Below are 25402 nucleotides of genomic sequence, written 5' to 3'. Positions count from 1 at the left end.
AACGCCACCTGATGAATGCGCACTGCCTTGCTTGTCCTTCTGGTATACTGCGTACTTATTAAGAAAGTCTGTGTCTGTTGTGTTTAAGTTCGTTTCTTGTAGGCAAAGTATGCTTGGTTGATAGTCCGCGAGCATTTCATATATGTCATCAAGGTTCTTAGGTAACCTCGGCAGTTCCATTGAATAATGCTCTCTAAAGCCATAGTTCTTGCTGAGGGAGCGAAGATTAGTGAGGGATTTAGATGTCGCACTTTTTATCAGCCGGCTTGACTGGCGGATGTCTTAGGTTTAAAGCGGTCTAGAAGACCCCACATTTCTATGGGGGCCTCCCTCAGCGCCTCCGAAGCTGAGAGTCCCGGTGTCATCTCCATTGCTTCCGGTTCAGACGCGGAAGCAGACGTGGAGTTTTCAAGAGCGGGGGGGGGGGGGGGACTCTCTCACATTTGTCTGACATTTCCCAGAGGTCTGCGAAAAGTTGTCATCTGGGACACGGAAGTCTGCTGCAGACCGAGGCTGCTTGGTGAGGGGCCGTAGTAGACGCGCATCAGCGATGCTGAAATGCGTGCCCACTGAGACGAGACGCCGCCCGGCCTCCCGGCGTGTTGTGTCAGCATAGGATCTCTCGGAGAGAAGCGAGAGCTTTTTCCGGCCTTCCGAGAATTTGATGTTTTCTGTTACTTTCAGGTTAGTTATATTTTTTTTCAAATTTCTGGCATGGTCGCGAGTAGGCGGCATGTGGCCCGGGGCAGTTTGGACACTACTTGAGCGGCACTGCAGTTGTCGGTTGGGTGCTCATGGGCACCGCAGTTCGCACATGTGAGTTTTCCCCGGCAACATTTTGATCCGTGTGCGTACTTTTGGCAATTGAAACATCTTCTCGGGTTGGGGATATATGGACGTACTTTGCAGTGGATGAACTCTGTATTTACAGCCTCTGGAAGACGGGACCGTTCAAAAGTCCGGATCCGCGCCTCTGGAGACCTCAGACGTGGCTGCAGGTCCAGTGGACGAGGTTCCGGCCACCCAGAGAAACGGCAAGACAAACACGTGAAAGAAGAAATGGACGCCACGAGCGCCCGGCCGAATGGGAAAAGAAGACCCCGCAAGAACAAAGCAGGAGACCAACCCGTCAGCAGCCGCTAGTAGCAGCTCTTCAGCAGTGAGGCCCCTAACAAAGCGCGCTTTCCTTGAGAAACCGCCACTTCCCTTTATGTCTGGGGAAAATGAGTCTAAGAGTGAGGAGGACACTCCCAAGTCCAAGCCCTGTAAATACTGCGGGGGGGGGGGGGAGGGTAGACGTGTGACTGTGAGGTACCCTCTGACAATAGTGATGAGTCAATTGACTCCTAACTCCACTCTCGGCTCGCGCGCCGCGGACTCCGAGGGAGCCTTTTCACGTCCGCTGACTAATAGACCGTTCCCCCTCCCGCCTCCCGTCTTTCTTCTGCTCGCCCCGCACCAGCATGGCCTCCCTTGTATTAGGCACGCTCAACTGCAGAGGCTTCACAATGGCAGCTAAACAAGCCGAGGTCGGCCTTGAGGCGCGAAGCAAGCGCAGCGACGTGTTAGCCTTGCAATAGATATATGTCCATAGTCAGGAGCAAATTTCTACTTTTGACACGTCGTTCGGTCCGAAATCGTAGTGGAGTTTTGGTAAGAAGGATTCTGGGGCTGTCGCGCTAATTTTCCTTCGCGACATCGGACTCAAAGCGCTGCGTCATGATCAGGACGTTGAATGCCGTATCTGTTCCGTGGATTTAAAGAACCGCATGCGTGTGCAAAGCATTTACGCTCCTTGCCTACACAGCCAACAACATCAGGGTTACATGAAAAGCTGGTGGGCCCTGCGCGTGTCATTCTCCTTGGCGATTTCAATAGTGTGTTGTATCCTGATGATAAGCGATCCCATCGCTGCAGAACATTGTGCCCTTATCGGGAACAAACTAGCACACGACCACAGCTGGCTATCTTGGGCGAGTTGGATTTGACAGACTGCTGGCGCGCGCTTCAACCAGATTGTGCGGGCATGACCTGGGCAGGCCGCGGTAGCGAGAGCAGAACGTACAGGGTGTATGTCTCGCCGATTCTCTCGAGCAGCCTTCAGTCCGCATCGCTTTTTACAACCACCTTAAGTGACCACAGGTTGATTGTGACCGGTCTGTGTAACCAGACATTGCACCACGCGCCAAGGGGCGCTGGAGACTAAATGTCAGACTCTTCAATGACCACAGCGTAGGCCAAGATGTCACACGTGTAATAAATCAGCACATCACCCCATCCATGGCAGCGCAATCTTGGGACGAGATGAACCAACGCGTTAAGGAAACTTTTAAAGAATGGGTGGAAAAGCTTGCACAGGAAGAGCGAGAGGAAATCAGAATAGCGTCTCAAGGCATTATTGCGCTATCCGACCCTCTCTCGCAGGGACCGAGCATTTCTCCAAGCCCGGCGGCGCTGCGCAGGGATTTACGTCACCTGCTCAACCTCCGCTGGGACCGGCTACGCGCAACCGAGCGATGGAAACGCGATGCTTGGTGTGCTAGACATTTGTTGCGTCGCCGACTGGTAATGAAGAGCGAGATGCTCACCGCGATAGCGGACCCTGTCACAGACGCATTGTCAACCAGCGCAGACTGGGTGCCTTATTCCGCGCGGAACTTTTACGAGGATTTATATACAGCCGCGCCTTGTGCTTCGGGTGAGCTGCCTCATTAAGGTCCGGCGATGAGCCCAAAGTTGGAGCGACTTAAATATCCGAGCACGAGCTTTACGCGACGCTGCAATTAATGAAGCTTAATTGCAAACCGGGTACTTACGGACTGTCCTGGAGCGCCCTATTACGAACCTCCTCAACAGGCTGTTGCAGCAAGGCGCGCTGACGGAGAGCACGCGTGAAGGGTTGATCACCTTGCTCTGCAAGGATAGCAGAGAGTCTACCGACTTGAGAGCATAGCGGCCTATAACGCTGTAAAACAGGGGTTCTGAGCTGCTAGACAAGTGCTTCTCTATGCGGCTAACGCCAGCTCTCGCTACCTTCTTCGAGCCGCAGCAGGCCTGCTGTTGTCAAGGGTGTTTGGTAGAGCTGCACGGACTGGCGTTAAAAATCTTGTTGACGTGGTTGAAGTCTCGCGATCTAGGAGGCCCATTCCTCTCCCTCGATCAGGACAAAGCTTTCGATTGCCGCAACCAAAGCTACTTAATCAAGCAGTTAGGACATGCACACATATGCGAAGGCTTCATGAACATGGTGCGGATCCTCTATGCGGCACCGCGCGCGCCAGTAATGGTCCAGGGACGCATCTCTGGATGGTTTCCGGTTGTGCGTGGTGTTGGAAAAGACTGCCCGCTCACTCTCTGCTTCTGTATGTAATAGCCATCGAACCTCTGCTACCGCGTCTAGCAGCCGACACGCGCGTTAAACGTACTGTCCTGCCGGTGGGTCCCCGTGCTGTATACCTGTTTACGGATACGCTGACGATATCACCATCGTCGTCCCGGACGCAACATCAGCAGCGCGCGCATTACACTCTAAATTTTTTCACGATTAGCAAGCGTGATAGTCTATGACTTTTTCCACGTTTATTCTAAGCGTTATGTGTTTTCACGCTTAGTAAGCGTGAGTGTTGATTCAGAAATCACGCTTCCTAAACGCGACTCACAGAGGGAGTAACGCTAGCGAAACTTGAGTGGAAGCAATTTTTCTCGCTTCTTTTTGGCTTGGTGCGCTTACAGCGCTCACGCTTGCCATGCGTGACTGGCGATCTCCCGAACGGTAAGCATAAAATAAATGTTTTTAACTTAATCGACCCTGCATTCTACTGTTCTTTAGGCCGTCATAAAACTCTTAAAAGGAAGCTGAAAGGAGGAAATTCTTGTTGTGCCCCATTTATGGGCTTGGCGGCTGCTTGTAAAATACTGATGATTGCCATTAAATAACTAATTACAAAAATTAACTTTCAATTATCATCTCGCGGCTATATGCAAACAAGCACACAGCGGTGGGAAAACGTAAAGAAATATAGCTAGCTTTTTAGAAAATCAGATTGTCATTTATAGTACTAGTATAGAAAGCAAAAATTTGGCCATTCCTTCATTAATTCGTTCACTACTCTCACCATTTTGTATTTAACAGCACATATCGCGTGCTTACGCACTGCTCGATACCGCGATTCGTCATTGTGTGCTATGTTGCTTGAAACGACTATGCCTTCACAACAACGCTTTTTGACGCGTATGTACTGCGCGTTATTACAAGCGGATTTCAAAACGCTTAAAAAGTTGCCTATCTACGCTTATTCACTGCCGTCGCCTTTACAATCTCAGCATGAGCCTGAATGTTCTAAGAAAAATGTTAACATTTTGTTTTTCCGTAGCTCTAGTTTCATAACATCTTCCTACATATGGACAGCGTATCTAATGATAGAAGTGCAAAAGAAGCTCACCTCATTTCAACATCGTTTAGGAGCTGCATTACGAAAATACCTATTATGTAATGGTTGTAGGTTTTATATCGTGCCGGAAACTGAGCTTAGAGAGCTCGAATTTTTTTAGTTTTCTGATGAACACAAGCTTCGTTGAGGGCAGTGCGAGAGAAATTTTCATAATGTATCTTTCAAAAGTGCGCCTAGCCAGTCCTACAACAAACTCTCTGATGTGCACTCTTCCGGCGTCATCCACTATACGTTTATAAAGAAAGTTAAGGAAGGAATGTGGTTAGGTTTTCCATGTAGGAGCAAAGCTGAGGAGCACTATACGAATGCGAAGTAAAACAAATTTTAAATATGAGTGAAACTTTTTATTGATCATATATTAAAAAAACGTTTCCCTAGAAGAACGATTCAAGAAAGAACGCATGGAGTAGAGATTAGGCTCAAGATGGATCCTTAATGCCGTTTTAAAGGAGCCCATGAAAACTGCTACGTAATGTCATGCCGGAATGAAATGCCAGTACGCATACACCGTACTTTTCCAGTTTTTGTGCCAAAATTAATTTATAACTATTTTATGAATATCAACGTCAATAGACCTTTTGCCCTTAGACATGAATCAGGGTTGTTGTGCGCAAGTACACAGGTATGATATTTTGTTTTGTTGGCACGCGGTAATTGCATACCATTCCGGCCTGACTGTATACTTCTCTCAAAGTGGAGGTTCAACAACAAAAACGTACCAGTTTTTGCGAGCATGTAATTTTAACTATGCCGGCACATCCTACCACAGCTTGAATGAAATCTTCCTACACGTAATGCCCTTTACGTAATGTACGCACAAACAAAGCACTAAGGCCTTCTCTGGGATGTGTCGGGTTTCAAGTCGACGATTGCACTGGCTCTGCCACATACCAGCTGCTTCCTGTCGCCCACGAAGTGTACGGGCAAACGATGACTGCGGGTGAAACCTGGCAAACAAAGAAAAATTTAACAAAATGTGGTGCCTGGTGGAGTGAACCGTTGACAAATCTCACTTTTTGAAGTTACAAACTTAAAAAACCTATTTCACTGGCGCAGCCTCACATTGCGACTGCGGCGTTAAATCGTCGTTATACACGGCTGAAAAATGAGAGTGTTGGCGTAATGAACAAGTTTAGCATGTTACTCACCGTTGAGACTGGGGCGGTTAATGCGAGCCTTGGCCGCAGGTATATGCCGAGGCCAGTGTACGACATCCAGTTTCGCCGCTGCTTCGTTTCATGGCTCTTAACACAACTCTCCCTTGCAGAATCCCTTCATGGTCCCGAGAGCATTAGCTTGTGAGTAATGAGTTCCACTTGACAGGATTGTTTCAATCACTTTTTAGTCGTAATCTGTGAAGAGAGCGTTTTGCTCTGTTGAGAAGAAATACTATTGAAAAAGCTAGCGAAATGCAGACGTATAGAAACTTACTATCAACAGCCATGGTGTTTGCTCCCCAGTAATCCTTCCTCTCCGTGGGCTCAGGACCCTATCGGTCGCATTTTTCAGCAGGTGGTGCAGGCTAGTCTGAACAAGAGTCCAAGATTAGCTTGCGCCTTATCATTTTTGGTTTATAAATGGCTTTCATGGCATGCTTTAGTCTTCTACAGTTACGCACAACATGGAGTTGTTTTGTGCGCACCACGTATGTGAGTAATGCGTTGATTTCTTCAACCTGCAACGAAATTACTCACTACATATACCGCCACATTTCACGTCTGTTTCTAAGGCCCAGACTTGTTCGTTTAAAGACGCAATGCCTCACAGGACTGCAGCAATAAGTGGAGTAGGAAAGTTCATGCTGAGCAGAAATTACGATATATTCTTCACACTAAAAAAAAAAAAAGGTGTAGTAAGGGGGAAGAAAGGGGTAACTTCAAATTTTGTCCCTTCTGGGCAGGCACGGTATAACTTTGCACCCTTGAAATGCCTGCTGCGAGACGTTTATTCTGTTTCGTGAAACTATATCCCTTTTTGTGAGTGCTGAGAACTGTGTTTTTTTTATGCCAAATATAGCGGAAAAAATGCTTTCTCGGATTTCTCCTGGAGGGCACTTTGGGTTTAGGGACTGAAATATTGGAGGCCAAGGCAATGCTGCGGCATTGTTCGCACTTGCGCAGTATCTCCGTGCTAGCGGGTTCTTTTTTACTGAAAACCGCACAGTTATCTTTTTTCTTAAGAAGTAAACTCGGAAGTGCGGCAGTTCTATTTGATCAAAAAGACCTTTTTTTCTATGTGCAAGTTACAGCAATATGTCTTATGAGAAGAAAAAGCTCTTTGTAGAAGCTTTGCTGCTTATATCCTCCCGGAGTTGCTGATCATACCTTACCAATCTGCTGTAATTTTCCCTTTAGCAAAACAACTCAAAACAATAACAGTGACGAGTGTTTATTTATGGTGCAATGCTCAAAGAGGCAGCCAGAAGAAATACAAGTATGGGAGGTGAGGACTCAGGATTACTTTCCACAACCTTCGTTTTTTAAACTTTCACGCATCAAGGTTTTTGTATTTCTCCATTTCTAAAATAGGAGGTGGCACATTATTTTACTTATAGCGTTAAGATGGTGCCGTGACCACCGTTGTTTGTAAAGCACGCCGGATGAGGGCAGTTGCAAGAACGCGTCCTTGAAGCAAATTGTTCTTAAGTGGTGAGGACCCTCAGCGATGTAAAGCTGGGCCCTCGTGGTAATACGCGGTACGCGTTTATACTCCGACGTAACACGCACGCGGCACGACGACGTCACGTTGTCCACAGCGAGACCCTCTGCAATCCAAAGGCGCTTTACCGCCGACGCGTTCGGCGGGTTAAGCCAACACCCCCCGGACAGGTTTTCAGCCTGTCGAGTAATTTAGATGTCGCCTTTTTATCAGACGCCTTGAATGGTGGATGTCTTTTCGGTTTAATGCGGTCTTAAACCCTCCGCCTTTCTATGTGGGCCTCCCTTAGCGCCTCCGAAGCTCAGAGTTCCGGTGTAATGTCCACTGCTACCGGTGGACACGCGGAAGCAGGCATAGAGTTTTCAAGAGGGAGGGACTTCCTCTCATTTGTCTGAGGTTTCCCAGATGTCTGCGAAAAGTTGTGCTCTAGGACTAGGAAGTCTGGTGCAGCCGGAGGCTGCTTCGTGAGGGGCCTTAGTGGACGCGCATCAGCGATGCTCAATTGCGTGCCCACTGAGACGAGACGCCGCCCGGCCCCCAGGCGTGCTGGGTCAGCATAGGATCTCTCGGAGAGAAGCGAGAGCCTTTTCCGGTCTCCCAAGAATTTGTTGTTTTCTGTTACTTTCAGCTGAATTATTTTTTAGAAATTTCTGGCATGATAGCGAGTAGGCGGCATGTGCCCCGTGGCAGTTTGGAGACTCTACTTGAGCGGCACTGCAGTTGTCGGCTGGGTGCTCATAGTCACCGCACTTCGCACATGTGAGTTTTCCCGGGCACGATTTTGATCCGTCTCCGTACTCCTGGCAATTGAAACATCTTCTCGGGTTGGGGATATATAGACGTACTCTGCAGTGAAAGAACGCTGCATTTACAGCGTCTGGAAGGCGGGACCGTTCAAAAGTCCGGATCCGCGCCTCTGGAGACCTCAGCCGTGGCTGCAGGTCCAGTGGACGACGTTCCGGCCACCCAGGAGAAACAGCAAGAGGACCACGTGGAAGAAGAAATGGACGCCGTGGGCGCCCGGCTCAATACGAAAAGAAGGCGAGCTTTCCTTGTGAATTCGCCACTTCATTTTAGTTCTGGGGAAAACGAGTCTGAGAGCGAGGAGGACACCCCCAAGCGCGATGGAAGTCTATTCTTCCACCGTGCTCCCAAGTCCAAGCCCTGTCAATACAGCGGGGGGTGGGGGGGGGGGGGTGGGGGGGGGGTAGAGGTGTGAAGGTTAGCTGCTCTCTGACAATAGTGATGAGTTAATTCATCCCTGACTACTCTCTCGCCTCGCCCGCCGCGGACGCCGAGGGCGCCTTTTCATGTCCGCTGACTAATAGACCATTCCCCCTCCCGCCTCCCGTCTTTCTTCTTCTCGCCCTACACTAGCATGGGCTTCTTCCTTGTATTAGGCAGGCTCAACTGCAGAGGCTTCACAATTGCAGCTAAAAAGGGGATGTCGCTCATGAGGCGCGAAGCATGCGCATCGACCTCGGTCGGTCAGAAATTGTAGTGGAGTTTTGGCTAGAGGTATTCGGAGGGTGTCGCGCTAATTTGCCTTCGTGACATCGGACTCAAGGTGCTGCGTCATCATCGGGACGCTGAAGGCCGTATCATTTACGTCTTTTAAACAACCGCATGCTTGTGCTAAGCATTTACACACCTTCCCCTCACGGAGAACATCAGTTCTTTTAGCGGTTAGATGAAAAGCTGGTGGGCCCTGCGTGTGTTATTCTCCTTGGTGATATCAATTGTGTGTTGTATCCGGACGATAAGCTATAACATCTCTGCAGAACAATGCGTGCTGTCTTGGAAGAGTTGGATTTGACAAACTGCTGGCGCGCGCTGCAACCAGATCGTGCGAGCATGACCCGGGCAGGCCGCGGTAGCGAGAGCAGAATCGACAGTGTGTATGTTTCGCCGATTCTGTCGAGCAGACTTCAGTCCGCATGGGTCCGCATCCGCACAACCGCCTTAAGCCACCACAGCTTGATTGTCACCCGTCTGTGTGCCCGGACATTGCACCGCGCGCCAAGGGGTGCTGGAGACTGAATGTCAGGCTTTTCGATGACAACAGAGTAAGCCAAAATGTCGCACGTCTGATAAATCCGCACATCACCCCATCCATGACAAAGCAATCTTGGGACGAGATGAAGCAACGCGTTAAGGAAACTTTTATAGAATGGGTTGAAAAGCTAGCATGGTCAGAGAGAGGGGAGATCAGAATATTGTCTGATAGCACTATCGCGCTATCCCCCCCCCCCCCTCGCAGGGACCGAGCATTGCTGCAACCCTGACGGCGCTGCGCAGGGAATTACTTCACCTGCTCAACCACCGCTGGTACCGGCTACGGGAAATCTGCGGGCGCCGAGCGGTGGGAGCGCCATGCGTGGTGTGCTAGACATTACAGAGTTATAGCATATCGTTACCGTGTTTACGTTACCTTTTACCGGGCCCGGCAAGCGACGTCTGCGCATGCGCCGCCACTTACCGGTCCGCAAACACTTTACGGAATCCTTTCTAGCGTTGCGGAGAGAGCGTTCGCTTGTAAACAAACATTGCGGCGCCCTGCACGGCCTTTTCGGACCAAATACAGCAACGCCGCCGCGTTCTTCGGCGCCATTTCTCGCTATACGTGAAGGCATTCGCTCTTAATTTGCAAACTCTCACTCGTACGTTGAGGATTGAGTAACAACTAGGCCTTGTTTTTGCGATTATTTGCCGATTTTTGAGCAGTTAAGCTTGACTATATGACGTGTACATAGCCAAAAAGCAACGTCTACACTGCAGCTCTTCAGTTTCGTGCCTGATTTAACATTTTTCTATATTTTCATGATTTTTCCTCGAAAAAGCAAAAGACTAGTAATTTTCTTGGTATATTCATCAGTAATTGCAGAAAATAAAAAGTTTCTCCGGCCCGGTGTTGGCTCGCTTTACCTTACTGCCACTAGATGGCGCCGCACTGTTCACATCCAAACACACAAAGAAGCGACGTTGCGGCACGGTGAACAGGTGTCGTAGTTGTGCTTTTTTTTACGGCGCTCGCAACGCAGCGTGCGCTGTGTATGCAAGCTTACTGAGGTATACGTAGTGACTTTGTCAACTGGCCAGGGCAGGCAAATGTGTCTAGCTTCACGCGTGCACATTTTAGAAGCCGCTTAGTCGGCTGTTAGCTGAAGTGTAGTCGGTGCGTCTTTATATGCTGGGAAAGGCATTATTAAAGTGTAGCATTTCACTTCATAGAAATGATTGCAATGCATACGTTTTTTATAATTAAAAGCTGGGCATCTGCCATCATCATCACTCGTTTTAGCCCTACGGTAACCTGTTACGGGAGAGACGGTATTCGCTAAAACGTCTTCTGGCGTGCGCCGCGCTAAACGGAAAATCCGGCGTCCGGTAACAGGGTAAACGGTAACGTATAAACACGGTAACGATATGCTATAACTCTCTATTTGTTCCGCCGCCGACTCGCTACGAAGAGCGACATGCTCACCGCGATAGAGGACCATCTCACAGGCGCAATGACAACCAGCGTAGACTGGGTGCTTAATTGCGCGCGGAAGTTTTACGAGGATTTATACACAGCCGCGCCTTGTGCTTCGCATGAGTTCCCTCGCGTAGGTCCGGCGATGAGCCCGAAGTTGGGGCTACTTCAATATCCCAGAACGAGTTTTACGCAGCGCCGCAATTAATGAAGCTTAACTGCACCCCTGGTACTTACGGACTTCCACCGGCCTGCTATAAGAATTTCTGCCTTCTCCTCAAAAGCCATATTACGAACCTCCTCAACAGGCTGTTGCAGCAAGGCGCGCTGACGGAGAGCACGCGTGAAGGGTTGATCACCTTGCTGTGCCAGGATAGCAGCAAGTCTACCGACTTGAGAACATAGCGGCCTATAACGCTGTTAAACAGGGGTTGTGAGCTGCTAGCCAAGTGCCTCTCTATGCGGCTAACGCCAGCTCTCGCTACCTTCTTCGTGCCGCAGCAGGCCTGCTGTGGTCGAGGGCGTTCGGTAGAGCTGCACGGACTGGCGTTAAAAACCTTGTTGACGTGGTTGAGGTCTCGCGATCTGGGAGGCCTATTGCTCTCCCTCGATCAGGAGAAAGCTTTCGATTGCCGCAACCAAAGCCACTTAATCGAGCAGCGAGAACATGCACGCATAGGCGAAGGCTTCATAAGCATGGTGCGGATCTTCTATGCGGCACCGCGCGCGGCAGTAATGGTTCAGGGACGCATATCTCGATGGTTTCCGGTTGCGCGTGGTGTTGGAAAAGACTACCCGCTCTCTCTTCGCTTCTCTATGTATTAGCCATCGAACCTCTGCTACCGCGTCTAGCAGCCGACACGTGCTTTAAACGTATTTTCCTGCCGCTGGGTCCCCATGCTGTACCTTTGTTCGGATACGCCGACGAATCACCATCGTGGTCCTGGACGCAGCATCAGCAGCGCGCGCATTACACTCTAAATTTTTTCACGATTAGCAAGCGTGAGTGTCTATGACTTTTTGCACGCTTATTCTAAGCGTGATGTGTTTTCACGCTTAGTAAGCGTGAGTGTCGATTGAGAAATCAAGCTTTCTAAACACGACTCACAGAGGGAGTAACGCTAGCGAAACTTGAGTGGAAGCAATTTTTCTCGCGTGTTTTAGGCGTGGTGCGCTTTCGGCGCTCACGCTTGCCATGCTTGACTGGCGATCTCCAGAACGCTAAACACGAAATAAATGTTTTTAACTTAATCGACCCTGCATTCTACTGCTCTTTAGGCCGTCATAAAACCCTTGAAAGGAAGCTGAAAGGAGGAAATTCTTGTTGTGCCGCATTTATGGGCTTGGTGGTTGCTTGTAAAGTACTGATGATTGTCATTGAATAGCTAATTATAATAAATAACTTTCAATTTTCATCTCGCGGCTATATGCAAACAAGAACACAGCTTTTGTAAAACGTAACGAAAGATAGCTAGCTTTTTAGAAGATCAGAATGTCATTTATAGTGCAAGAATAGAAAACAAAAAATTAGACATTTCTTCATTCATTCGTTGCCTACTCTCACCATTTTGTATTGAACAGCCCATATCGCGTGCTTACGCACTGCTCAAGACCGCGATTCGCAATTTTGTGCTACGTTGCTTGAAACGACTATGCCTTCACAACAACGGTTTTACTCGCGTATGTACTGCGCGTTATTACAATCGGGTTTCAAGGCACTTAAAAAGTGGCCTATCTACGTTTATTCACTGCCGTTGCCTTTACAGTCTCAGCATGAGCCTGAATGTTCTAAGAAAAATGTTAACATTTTGTTTTTCTTAACCTCTAATTTCTTGACATCTTCCTAAATATGGACAGCGCATCTAATGAAAGTGCAAAAGAAGGTCACCTCATTTCAACATCGTTAAAGAGCTGCATTATGAAAATACCCATTCCTCAAAGTTTGTAGGTTTTATATCGTGCCAGAAATTAAGCTTAGAGAGCGCGAATTTGTTTAGTTTTCTGATGGATAGAAGCTTCGTTGAAGGCAGTGCAAGAGATGTTTTCATAAAGTATCTTGCGCGAAACTTCGGCGCCAAAGACCAAACGCTAACGAGCGCGAGACGCCGAGACAGGCAAAACCGGATGACGAACGAGACCACTCAGGGCCGTTTCACATGCATGCGATTTTCGCCTGCGACACTGCGAATTCTGTCAGTCTGCGACTGGGGAGGGCCGTCGGTCTAGTCGCAGACTGCTTGCGATCGAGTTCCGTCCGGTTGGAATTCAGTCGCAGCGGCGGTGTGTTCGCTCTGCGACTGACCATTGGAGATCGCCGAGAGGGCGTGCGACGTGGGGTCACGTGGGAGCTGTTGCCGCGGTGGAAGCAAAACTGCTTATTCTAATCAAAGCATTCAAAATATTGACTTGCATCTAAAAATACGCTGGTCATAAAATCATCAACACATGCCGTGTGGCATTTCTGTCGCGTTTAATAATGGGTTGCCTATGCAAACATAAGAAAGCTTGCCTATTCCTCTGATCGAATTCGTTGTGTCGGTGTCGCATGTGAAAGCAGTGACCGAAAATCGCACTGCGGCCTCACCGACTACACCGGATATTTTCGGTCCAGTCGCAGCATGTGAAACGGGCCTCACAGCAACGTCCACGAGAGCAAGTCTCCTTTCTTGTCATCTCTGCCGGTCTACCACACGACCCGGGGCAAATGACAGCTAAGAACTTAACCGCGCCATAAGGCGAAGTTTGGGGGTAAATAAAAAGATCTCTAACACTTTACTCTGAAAGCGTCGTTGCTCGGAAAATCTTTCGAATACATATATTTAGTGAAGACATTAAAAATCATTGGCTTACCCAGATATTCAAAAATGGCCGATGAGTGTCCACAGTTCGACGAGAGCGGAGCCATTGTTGCACGTGAACTGTGGCAGTCGTGTTCGGTGTTCTTGCACCTACTGCACGTCACACCAAGCAGGTCAACCGATGTCAACACACTCGTAACATTGTTGCTTTTCCGCCACTCTTCACCATCAGAAACGAGCACGACACACAGCACACGCTTGAAACGCAGGCAGACACGGCGCACAAAAGACCCTGCTATGGCCGGTGGCTCCAACGGCTCTCACGGTCAAACTACGTTTTCCCGCCAAAATCACTGAAGCGAGCGCCGCCTTCAATGCCTACGCATGAAAAAAAAACAAGAAATGAAAGGAAGTCACAACAGCAAATCAGAAGCGAACAACGGGCCGCGGTGCCTGCCTCCGTTGGGGATATGCATCAGGATATATATATATATATATATATATATATATAGATATATGCGTGATGAGGAGAAGGGAGATATCGGCTTCATTTTCGCTCTCAGGGCAACACGAACGGGACACAAGACGAAGGACTAGCACAAACAGGCGCTGGATTTTGGATATCGGCCACATGGATTTTTTGTTAGCGTGAGTTTTCCGGTCCTCACGCATGGAATCTTGAATCACGTGTAAAAGAAAGCGAGTGGGGGTTTCTTGAACGCGCGTCACGCTTGTAAGGACGAAAACAACGCTTATTTTTAGTCACGTGGTGCTCAAAACGAAATTCATTCCACCGAGGAGCGCGTTTTACGCTTAAAACCAGTCCATGGCAGGACTGTATGCGTGAAAATATTTAGAATGTAGAGATAACCGAACAATATTGCGCGCAAAGTGGGGCGCGGCTTAAAGGGTCCCTGAAACACAATTTAAGTGAATTTTTTGCCTGTTGGTTGCATAGAATAAGTTAAAGTTATGTTATTAGCATCGCTCGTACCGCGTATATTCCGGTTTTTTATATTTTATTTTGCTCGCAAAAAAAAATTCATGGCGCTGACGGCGTCACCATACAGTTTCGGTTTTTAGCAGCGGATATGACGTAACTAGGTGGGAGCTTCATGACTGGACAAAGAGTAAATATACTGCAAATTGTGTTTACAACTACAGATACGTTTTCTCAACTTTTTGTATCTTATATTACATTTACAAAACCAACTCGTTTGCCCTAAATGAAAGCATTGCGAATCAAGTAAAACAAAAATACACCAATAGAAGCTCTGGCTACTTTTAGCATCGAAGGACTTTGCGCCTCTCTGTAAACATCCTACGAGCTAGCACTTAATACTTGTGACTACTCTCTATGTATCTGAGAGCGGCTTTGCGGAATCGATCCGATCGAGCCATTGCACTGTATAAGCGTTCGTTTCGGTCCCAAGGAAGGATGCGTTCGTTTCACATTTAGCAGGCAGGGCGCATCGTAAGCTTGTGGAGGATAACCAGGCGGCGGCGCCAGGTGGCGCCACGTTCCCGTCAACAGCGCGCGCTCCTTGCTCGCCGTCACCAACCAGCGCGCTAGGAGCGACGAGCGATGGCAGGCGGTAAGCAGTAGCGGAACGCGCTGTGCTAAATGTGTCTGATATCTTGCGCAGGCTGTCACACCGTCGCAGTATCTCGCGCTCGAGTTCAGATCCATAAGTAAGGGAACGTCACTGATCAGTGCTCCCTTCTGCGCCGTCGACGTGACGATTAAGCATCGCTGGGTCAGCTGGGCGTTCACATGGTTGTTGTAACCATGCAAACGGAGCTAATATAGCGATTCCTTCGGCAAGAAGCGCCCGACAAGATCAGGCGCACGGTCGTGAAGCAACCTATAGGCACCCTGCACCCGCCAGGCACCGCCACCGTCGACGCTGCGTTCAGCGCCCCTCGCGGCCAGTTCCTCGTCCCTGTCAGGAAGGCTCGCCTCGCGACTTCGAAGGGATGGCGTCTGCCAGCGGCGGGCCGCTTATTGTAGAGGCGGGATTTCACGCTATTCACGATGCGGAAAAATTCGTTAGAGGAGCAAACATCAAGAAAGGCACGAAGCTTTTTAAAGCAGGACACGTACACAACGTGAAAGGGGTGGTGTCGTGCGACGGGAGCGAAGTAGCAGCCCGGTGCATTGCGCAGACGAGCATCACTGCGCCACCGAAAACCATCAAATTAACGGTAAGAAATATTTCTATCTAATGTCTGTTAGCGCTGCGATCTTCCTTTATTTTTTTTATGTAGCTATCTTCCAGTAGACAGCTTGTTGCCGCGAGCTGCAGTTGCAAGGCAGGCGTCGCAGGCAAATGCAAACACGCTGCTGCCGTTGCCGTGTATTTGGAGCAGTGTGAAACGCTCTCTAAAACGAGCCAACCGCAAGCCTGGGGTGTTCCTACATTTAAGAAGGTTTATCCTAAACTTTCGAAGACGGCCAAGCGGCATAACATTGAAGGTAACTAGAAAACTCCAGTTTTTGAGCGAACGGCGCAAACCTGACTTGATAACATTCTCGTTTGCAGCACCTTCGGTTTTCGATATGAAATTCCTTGTTGAAACTATCCCTTGAAATGATGTACCCGCTGTGTAATCTGCCGCTCATATTTTTTTCATTTTTTCAGCAACTGCTAGGTGGTTATCGCTGCAACACGTGCGTCAATATTTTGGGGATATCAAATGTCCAATAAACGAGCTTTTACAAGCAGAAGAGGATGAAAGCTGTGGTGAAGCGCCTGTGCGCACTGAAACTCCTGCCGGCAACGTAAAACTTTTTGACTGGGATTGTTCAGAAAAGGAGTACCCCAGCTACTTCATGCAGGATTCTTGCGGAAAGCTTGTGCTAAAAAAGCGGAATTTCACTGCAAGGTTTGTTTAATTTCTACACAGTTCGGACAAGTGCCCTGATTCTTCGACATTAGGATATGTGATTACTGTACTAAATTATCACCCAGTCTTTCAGATGTGGAGGCAAAGATTTATGAGGAACATGTTGCTGTTGCCCCTGAAAACGTGCCTTCACTGTCCAAAAAGACGCTGGACGACAAGGCGCAGTGGAAGCGAGCTAGGATTCCGCGCATAACTGGAACAAAGGTAAGCGATTCTTTGCTGCGCAAAATTAGGGCTTCCTCAGGTGTGAGCTCGGACGAGTTGTGAAGTCAATGACCGGAAATCGCAAGTGCAAGAAGAGGGAAGGGTTTCCAGAGATCCATTAGCATTCCTCGGCGTCTCTTGAATGTGCCATGAGTTAAAAACCTGTCTAGGAGGTAATGCAAGAGTCAAGCAAACGCCTTCCGCACGGGTTTGACCATTGTTAGACCAGAAACCGCGCACGAGTGTTGGCCGTCGCGAAGGGTAGGCCCCGCAGTGGCACAGTCCTTGGAATGGCAGCTGCGGAGCCGAACGAGCTCCGCCGAGGGCCTTAAATTCCAAGTAAAACCCGCCGGCCACCAATGGTGAAAAAAAAACACCAAAAAAAGGGGATTCGGAGGACTCACTACGAAATAAAAGAACTTTCGCATACCAGAGTAAAAGGTTGGAAATAGCAGTTCGCTGTGAGCAAACAAAATTGTGATAATGTGAGTAAACTTGCCCTTGGCGCAGAAATATCGTTTTGGCTGCAAAATATTTATTCTAAACTCTAATTTTCTTTTGCTGTTTCAAGCCAGACAATTGGAGCGAATTATTCCTCTTTACCGACCGTATCATACAACTCCTGTAAAAACGTCTACATTTAATAAACCCTGCAAAATTTATGAAGTGCGCTATTTGCTTTCTTTTCAGGCCTACAGAGTACTTTGCTGTCGGCCAGAAAATATTGACAGAAGAGCGAGGTCCCTCATTTTCGAGCAAGGCTTCGGAAGGCCAACCGTGCGATACGGCATCGCGATGGAGCCCAAAGCCCGCCGAGTATTTGAGAATGAACACGGCGTTGAAGTTTCATTGTTCGGCCTGGTTGTTTCACGCAAGGAGTCGTGGTTAGCGTGCTCTCCGGACGGAATCCTTCTGTAAGTATATAATAATTTTTGTACAAGATATCACCTTTTTGCTATTTTGCCAGAACATCAATAACTTCCATTGCTGCATTTGATTATTCTGTTCTGAAATGCAGGACGCACGAGAACGAGGCTGTGCTTTTGGAGATAAAGTGCCCCCTCAGTCGCAGAGGTCAGACGCTGACAACAGATCCACTTTTGCCATATTTTCAAAAGAACGATGCTCTGGAGCTGCGAAAAAAGCACACTTACTACGCTCAAATACAGATCTCCCTGTACGCCCTGTAGCTTCAACAGTGCTGGTTTTACGACTACACGGAAGCTGATTCCCTGACGATTAAAATTTCCCGGGATGAAGAATACCTCGCCGAAGCGATTCCGGTGCTCCGGGAGTTTTACTTCGCAAAGTACCTGACATGCTTGAAAGAATACTACAACACGTAATGGTGCAGTAATCTTTTCATGAAATATACTCAGTTTTTTCATGATTTGTTTATTTACCAAAGAGTCAAAAACAGAGCTGTGCAATATGTACATACCGAGAAGTGTAATAAACAGAGTGTCTTATGAGACATTGCATTCGTTCCTTGCAAAAATTCCTGGCTTTAGGTTTGTTATCACAGCGACCACATGAACAATATCATCGACATACCCAGTCAGTTCATGAGGAATTCTTTGGGAAAGTATATTGAACGTTTTCAGCCTTTGGATAACTCTTTCCACATGAATGCGGACAGACGCTGTCTCATACGTCGCATCGACGTCTGACTCCGTAAACTGGGCACTCGTCGCAAATGATGGCATCACAAGTGTCGCCTGTTGCACCCCAACGTCAGTGCGAATTCCCGGAAAGCCTTTTTCCGCTAGAATGACATCGCCAGGCTCTAGAAGGGATAACAGCTTGCCGTCCACTGTGATGGTCGCGTCCGAAGTCCTTCCGCCGTACCCTTCTGATACGAAAGTTATTGCACCATTCGGTGCGATGCAGAATAAATACTTCAGGGTGTGCCTGCCCTTGTAGTGGGAAAACCACAGGTTGCGTGTCTCCACATTTGGCGGCATTTCGGTTTCTATTTCAGTACAATCTATAATAGCCCTGCACGTATCGTAGTGCCTTTTGAAGCTCGGCGGCATTGTGCGCTGCACTGCTAGTCGTGACGGCCAATAGATCCAGTCTTTCGTTGCTAATTTTATGTTCACAAGAACAGACTTGAATACCCTGGACGCCGTTGTGCTGTGCACGCAAAACAGTGAAGCGAGAAACGAAAACGGCAAGCCATGTTTCAGCTTCATCAAAAACAAAAGAAGCTTGTCCTCAACGGAAAGCTCCCTTAACCTTTGCGTTCCTGGCGGAAGAACACTTAGGAGCAACGAAAAAAGCTGAAATGACACCGCAGTGAAGGATTGCAGCGCAGCCTCATTACCATGGAGTGCCCTAAAACCTCCAAAGTACGGCTGTTTCCGCACAGGGCCCACGTTTTTGTCGCACAATTGAGCTGAATCACATGAGGTTCCGCGTTCAGCGGTGGTGGAAGTCCTGTGGTGCACATAGCAACTTGCGTTGCAATTTGATGTTGTCGAGATGAACGTAAATTCCCCGGAAAGGCATTCGGGCTCCATGTCGGTCATCGTGCATGCCTGCAATGCACGAAATACAAAAAAAAAGTTGCAGGTCAGCCGCTACTGTTAACATTTTCCGGATTGCTTGCATACTGATCCTTTTCAAGATTCCGTGAGTCAACTTCCCTGCGTAGCAAAAACTCTACCATGAAGACGCTGCCTATCCTAGGAAGAGAAGTTGGGTACAGCGCTAAGACATCTGTCCAAGCCGTACGCTGTGTATGCATTGACATGAATTGCCTTGGCGCACCCTTCCTTCGCGATTGCAGCGCGGGGAGAGTGAGTTGAACCTGCTAAGGAATGGCTTGGTAGAGCTGCACTTAACTACCTTTATCACGAAAGCAACATATTGCAGAAATGTGCAGGAATTATGTGTGTCTACAGCACTGCACCCTATTTTCTGTCCCCGGAACCGGCTTGGCTGCCATGGTGAAGTGGTTTTCGCTGCGCAAATAAGCTACCTCTCACAGTTTTGCAAACGCTCAATGCTGCTTTGAAGGAAAACCTACGTACATCGGCAAACTTCTTTTGTGACGCAGTTTCGTCACCGCCACTCGGTGGAAAGTTGGCGTCAGGTGAAACTGCATTCAGTGGGCGAGGATCATCGTCGATCTGCTGATCATGCTTTCTGCTCTCTCTTTCCTTTCGCCTGCAAATATTATGCTACAAAACTAAGCGGAAGTGCAAAAAGAAAAGAAATCAACGTCAGTCGTCAAACGAACAGACGTTTCGCTCACCGCCGCCAGCACAATGTATTAAAACAACTAAGCTCTCGACCAGGCGGAGCAATCAAAAAAAGTATTGTGACACGCCGCTCTGAATGGGGAATAAATACAGCAGCGTAGTACATTTAAAATGGTCTAAGAGATGTGCAGCAAGACGACAGGAATGGAGACGTTCGAGATTGTGGCGAACACATATGATAGTTTTACAAGCGCACCTGCATGCACCCATGTGCCTGCTGTCGTTTTTCAGGCCAATTACGCGTTCTTGGAGAAAATATCTAGCCCCGAAAACACAACAACAAGTACACATTAATGAACCCGAAGTTGATACATTTGTCAGCATACCTGTCATGACGCCCGGGCAAACCACTTGTGCTTGCTTTTTTGTACGCTGATGGAAAGATGCTTGGGTCGTAGGATGGGTGCCCTTCTTCATTCGATTTAGCATTGCTTACAAAATGCCTGCTGCATATTTTTGATTTCCTCGAAGGCATCCAATCCGTACCATCTTCGCTGCATAGTTCAAAATAACAACAAATATACATGATACTCCGCTACACGTTTGCAAGGAACGATGCTGCGGCGCTTTTTATCTATCGTCATATAAGTTCACGAAAGTGCATCAAGACAGTGCCAAAAAACTTGATTTTTCCTGCACTGTAAAACTGCAACGAGTCGCTATGTCTACAGCATGGTATGAGAACAAGAAAAGGAGCTCAAACTTACTTTTGGCGACGAATAAGCCGAATCCAGCGCTCACGCCGTTCCGTCTCCCAGTGTCGCGCCGGGAATCCATAAAACCTTGTCCCAGGCGAATTCAGATACGTATTACTGCATCCTACTACACAGCAATGTGTCCTGCGGTTGTTATTAGCCATTTTGCGCTCGGAAAGGAGGCGCACAACTGCTTCGCCACGGCGCGCGCAACACAGCGCGAGCTGTCAGACTGCCCCCGCCTTCCTGACAGGGACGCGCGGGAGTTAGATGCGCAGGGTGCCTATACTGATGGGTGGACTCGGGATTCCTGACGTGGATGCCCTGGCCAGAGCGCTGCACGTGCAGTGGACGCTCCGCGCGGTCGAGTGCGTCATGCCGCTAACAAGAACACTGTCATCGTTGTTCCTATTCGAGCGGCTAAGTGCATTCACGCAGCAGTCACTGCCGCACACCGCTCCCCGCGCGGGGACACCGGTCGCATTTTAAAGCGCCGCGGCCGCAGACATGAACCTGAACCGAGGAAAGTTCACCGAGCCCCCGCGTGATATTGCCCTCAGAACGATGCTGAGCCTCCTCACTCCTGCGCTTCCCATACATCTTCATCGGGAGCTGAGGACGGCCGAGAGACCTAAGTGGAAATACGTGATAGCGCATTTTCTGGACGCGCGGCGCGCTTCATTCATATGATTTATAATAAACTGCACATCTCCAACGAAAATTTTAACTTTAATACCCCTATCCCACGGCCAGTTTCAATGCCTATCGAGTCGAGGGTCTTCGAGATTCTCAATCACCATCGAACTCGAAGGAGTTGTGTCGCTGCTACACGGCAAATCTCAATGGCCATTGAAATGGTTCTCGTGTCTCACGCTACGCTTGTGTGGCGCCACAATCGCTACTTTAGGTTTTACAAAATAACAACAAAATTTGATAAATGTATACGAAATGCTTAAATACACGCATACGCGCATGTCGTTTAAAACCCTTTTAATTGCACGTACGCGAAGGACAGATGCAGACACTGCTGTAGCCACTCTAATACAAGACGAGTCAAAACCAAGCCATTCCAACTGCGTTGGAGCGCTGCTTCGTTAGGCTTAACACATGGGAAGTCGCCTTGATATCTGAAAAACAAAAGCGATTTGTCTCTTGAAACTTTATGCGAGGGTAAGAATTGGCAAATCGAAGGCGAATACAAGAGCTTAGAACACGATATTGCTTTAAGGAATTAGCGACGAAGTTGTTATCGCTGCGAAGCGGGCGGGCAGGGCGCCGCCATGTTGTCAACGCAAAGTACGCAAACAAGGCAAAGACCGCAACGCCAAATAAATGCGCTTAATGCGCTTAAAACCAGTCTGATACAACTTTAGAATTATTGTACAGACTGCTTGCATAAAAGTCTAGGCGAATAATGTTTGGTCATGCTTTTGTACCATGAATGTGTCGTGTACGAAAGTGCGCTTGGCGCCGCTCGGAGCAACGCTAGCAACGTTGGGCAGCGCTCGAAGGCCCCCGAAATCTCGATGGAGTTCCGCGCTGCTCCGTTGACTCGATAGGCTATTGACTCGATCGCCATTGAAACTGCCCGTGTAGCAGCGCTCGATCGCCTTTGAGTCGATCGACTATCGGTTCGAGGGCCCTCGAAATGCCCGTGTGACAGCGGTATAATACCCCTGTCACACGGCCAGTTTCAATCACCCTCGAGTCGAGGGTCTTCGAGATTCTCAATCGCCATCGAACTCGTCGCTGCTACACGGCAAATCTCAATTGCCATTGAAATGGTTCTCGTGTCTTACGCCACGGATGTTTGGCGCCGCAATCGCTACTTTGGATTTTGCAGAAATAACAAAACTATATGATAAATGTATACTAAATGCTGAAATACACGCATACGCGAAAGTCGTTCAAAACCCTTTTAATTGCACGTACGCGAAGGACATGTGCAGACACTGCTGTAGCCACTCTAATACAAGACGAGCCAAAACCAAGCCAGTCCAACTGCGTCGGATTGCTGCTTCGTCAGGCTTAAGACCTGGGAAATCGCTATGATAACTGAAAAACAAGAGCTATTTGTCTCTTGAAACTTTATGCGAGGGTAAGAATGGGCAAATCGAAGGCGAATACAACAGCTTAGAACACGATATTGCTTTGAGGGATTGGCGACGAAGCTGTTTTTGCTGTGAAGCGGGCGGGCAGGGCGCCGCCATGTTGTCAACGTTAAGTACGCAAGCAACGCAAAGACTGCAACGCAAAATTAATGCGCTTAAAACCAGTCTAATATAATTTTAAAATAATTATACTGACTGCTTGCATTAAATTTTATGCGAATAATGTATGTTCATGTTTTTGCACCGTGAATGTGTCGTGCACAAAAGTGCGCTTGGCGCCGCTCGAAGCAACGCTAGCAACCTTGGGCAGCGCTCGAAGGCCCTCGAAATCTCGATGGAGTTCCGTGCTGCTCCATTGACTCGATAGGCTATTGACTCGATCGCCATCGAAACTGCCCGTGTAGCAGCGCTCGATCGCCTTTGAGTCGATAGACTATCGGTTCGAGGGCCCTCGAAATGCCCGTGTGACAGGGGTATAACCCAACGTTTCGAAGCCCACTCGGCTCCTTCATCAGGGGTGACTGAGGGCAGTAGCTAACGCCTTTAAGTATAGAAGGGAGGGGGGGGGTGAAAAGAACGACAGCTGTGTCGCGAAAGGCGCGGGGGAGGGGGTTTAGGCTGTTAGTCACGCTGGCGCAGTGCAGGGAGGTCCTGAATGGGTACATTTTTTCGTTGCGTTGAAGAGCGAAGTCCCTGGGCATATACTGGGGGCAGGTTTCCTTTTGTATATGCCCAGGGACTTCGCTCTTCAATGCAACGAAAAAAGTCGCCATTCAGCACCTCCCTGCAGTGCGCCAGCGTGACTAACAGCCTAAACCCACTCCCCCGCGCCTTTCGCGACACAGCTGTCGTTCTTTTCACCCACCCCCTCCATTTCATACTAAAAAGACGCTAGCTACTGCTCTCAGTCACCCTTGATGAAGCAGCTGAGTGGGCTTCGAAACGTTGGGTTAAAGTTAAAATTTTTGTTGGAGATGTGCAGTTTATTATAAGTCTTCAAACCCAACCAGACAGGCAAATCTGTCAAAATGTTTAGTTTTCATTCATATGGCGCTTCGCGCGAGGAATGATGCCCATCAAGCGCCGCACCTTCGTTTCGCGAAGCTCCGGACACCTAGACGCGTGCCCCTACTCTACGACAGCGGAAACATCAACGCACATTTTCCAGGAATCCGTGATTCCAGCAGCGCTTCTCGAGCGTCTTCGCGATCTCTTCGGCCTCCCAGGCATCCCGTAAAAGACCATCCGGTACTTAAACCCGATGCCCAGCGAGGCACGGAACCAGTTCGCGCTGGCACTCGCGGAGATCAACTACCAAGTTTGGGTGGCTCGATGCCACGCGGCCTGCAGCGGACGCATCCACAACCTAATAGAAGTCGAGAAAAAGATCAGGAAGGAGCTTTGGTTTCACCTCCAGCGATAAATAAAGCATCTGGGACGCAAGAAGTTCTGCGAATAATGGGGACGGCCGATGGTTAACTTCGAAGAATGCGGCGCAAGAATAAGCAGCAGGTATTAGGAGACCTACACGCATCGGGCTTCGAACCGCCGGTGTGGAATGAGTGCGGCGCAAGTGCACCCTCTACCCCTCGCGATGGTGATGCCTTCAATTGCTAGAGCCCCTTGGCAGGGAAACCGCCTGCAACCATAAAACAAAACCGCCCTCCCCCTTGTGGTGTGGGGGCCTTGCCTGAAGTTGCGCTACAGTGATGATGGTTGGCTGTGATCTGTATTCTCAACGGGGGACGGCACCTAGAGCGCTGTCTCCCCTCCCATCTGACAAGGCAAGGGAGCTGCTATTGCGGGTCACTGAGCCATCGGTGTACGCGAGGAGATAGTCCGGGAGCTCCTCGTGTATGACGGCTCTGGTCAGCTGCTGCACAGCATAGAGGGGTGTGCTCCGCTTTCCCGCGTTCTCGACTATCTCTCGCTGTACCTTCGAGGCAGCAGGCCTGGGCGCGCAAGAGCCATAGGGGGTGGGCTTTCAGTGAATTGCTCATACTAGAGCACCACCGCGCCCGTTCGTGAGCGCGGGTGCGTGCGCATACGCTGCAGCAGCGAGCCGCCGTTTGGTGCACTGGGAAGCGGTCGATGTGATTAACTTCTCTGCGCGCTGCTTGGAGCTCCAGTGACCACGCTCCTGCCTCGGCCAACGTTGCAGCACACTGCGAGTGTTTGGGCAGGCCGAAGCACTCGCGCAGGTACTTGCGGTCTTGAAGCTCGAGCTTCTTCCAGCACGGCTTGCGCACCGTGACGAGGTGCAACACATAGAGCACCACCCCCTAAGCTGCGGCATTGCATAGCCGCAGCGCGGCTTGCTGGGAGATGCCCTGGCCTCGAACGGTGAGCTTGTGCACGGCTGCGGTAATTCTCTTTATCTGTAGACAGGTCTTGGTCGCCTCGGGGCTGAAAGAAAGGCGGCAGCTAATCTCAACGTCAATGTACCGCACCGATTTACGCCAAAGAATCGGAGTCCCGTCCATTGACAGTGGCGCAAGGACATGGCCACCGATTTGTCCGCGCTCAGCGACAGACCAAAGCCGCGAAAGCTTTCGTCGATTGCGGTCAGAGCTCTCTGAAGGCACCCCCGCACGCGGAGCGCCTCGCCCGGTGGTCCCCTGCGCCACAAAGCTACGTCGTCTTTATTCGTCTGCAGTCGCATATTGTTCAATAGTAAAACTTTTATTTCAAACAGTTTGAGGGGCTTTCGGCCCCTTATTAAACGACGGCCAGATGGTCTTGGCTCTCCCGGCGGCGCATTCGGCCAGTTGGATGACGTTTTTCCGAATCTGAAAAAAAAAGAAAAAAACTGCACAAGATCGTTCTCTAGGATAAAA

At 49.1% G+C, this 25402-nt stretch overlaps 1 protein-coding gene and 1 long non-coding RNA gene across 2 annotated transcripts; one reads left to right on the top strand and one right to left on the bottom strand.

Annotated features, from left to right (window-relative positions):
• The first annotated feature begins 16050 nt into the window (after positions 1–16050).
• On the top strand, positions 16051–17247 carry LOC144111074 (uncharacterized). The gene is made up of 3 exons (XR_013309976.1): positions 16051–16268; positions 16355–16493; positions 17184–17247. It is a non-coding gene; the product is annotated as an uncharacterized LOC144111074 (long non-coding RNA).
• Positions 17248–17887: 640 nt separating this feature from the next.
• On the bottom strand, positions 17888–19569 carry LOC144109927 (uncharacterized). The gene is made up of 2 exons (XM_077642696.1): positions 19529–19569; positions 17888–19033 (listed from the first exon to the last, which is right to left on the bottom strand). Exon 2 carries the CDS (start codon positions 19022–19024, stop codon positions 17960–17962), a length of 1065 nt encoding a protein of 354 aa, XP_077498822.1. The 5' UTR covers positions 19025–19033; positions 19529–19569; the 3' UTR covers positions 17888–17959.
• Positions 19570–25402: the final 5833 nt, after the last annotated feature.

Source organism: Amblyomma americanum, chromosome 11 (genome assembly GCF_052857255.1).
Source record: "Amblyomma americanum isolate KBUSLIRL-KWMA chromosome 11, ASM5285725v1, whole genome shotgun sequence".
Classification (NCBI taxonomy): domain Eukaryota; kingdom Metazoa; phylum Arthropoda; class Arachnida; order Ixodida; family Ixodidae; genus Amblyomma; species Amblyomma americanum.
This window is presented reverse-complemented; position numbering and strand designations above follow the sequence as displayed.

Excerpts from the sequence above, each read along its gene's own strand:
- LOC144109927 (XM_077642696.1), bottom strand. The coding sequence starts at position 19,024 with ATGACCGACATGGAGCCCGAATGCCTTTCCGGGGAATTTACGTTCATC.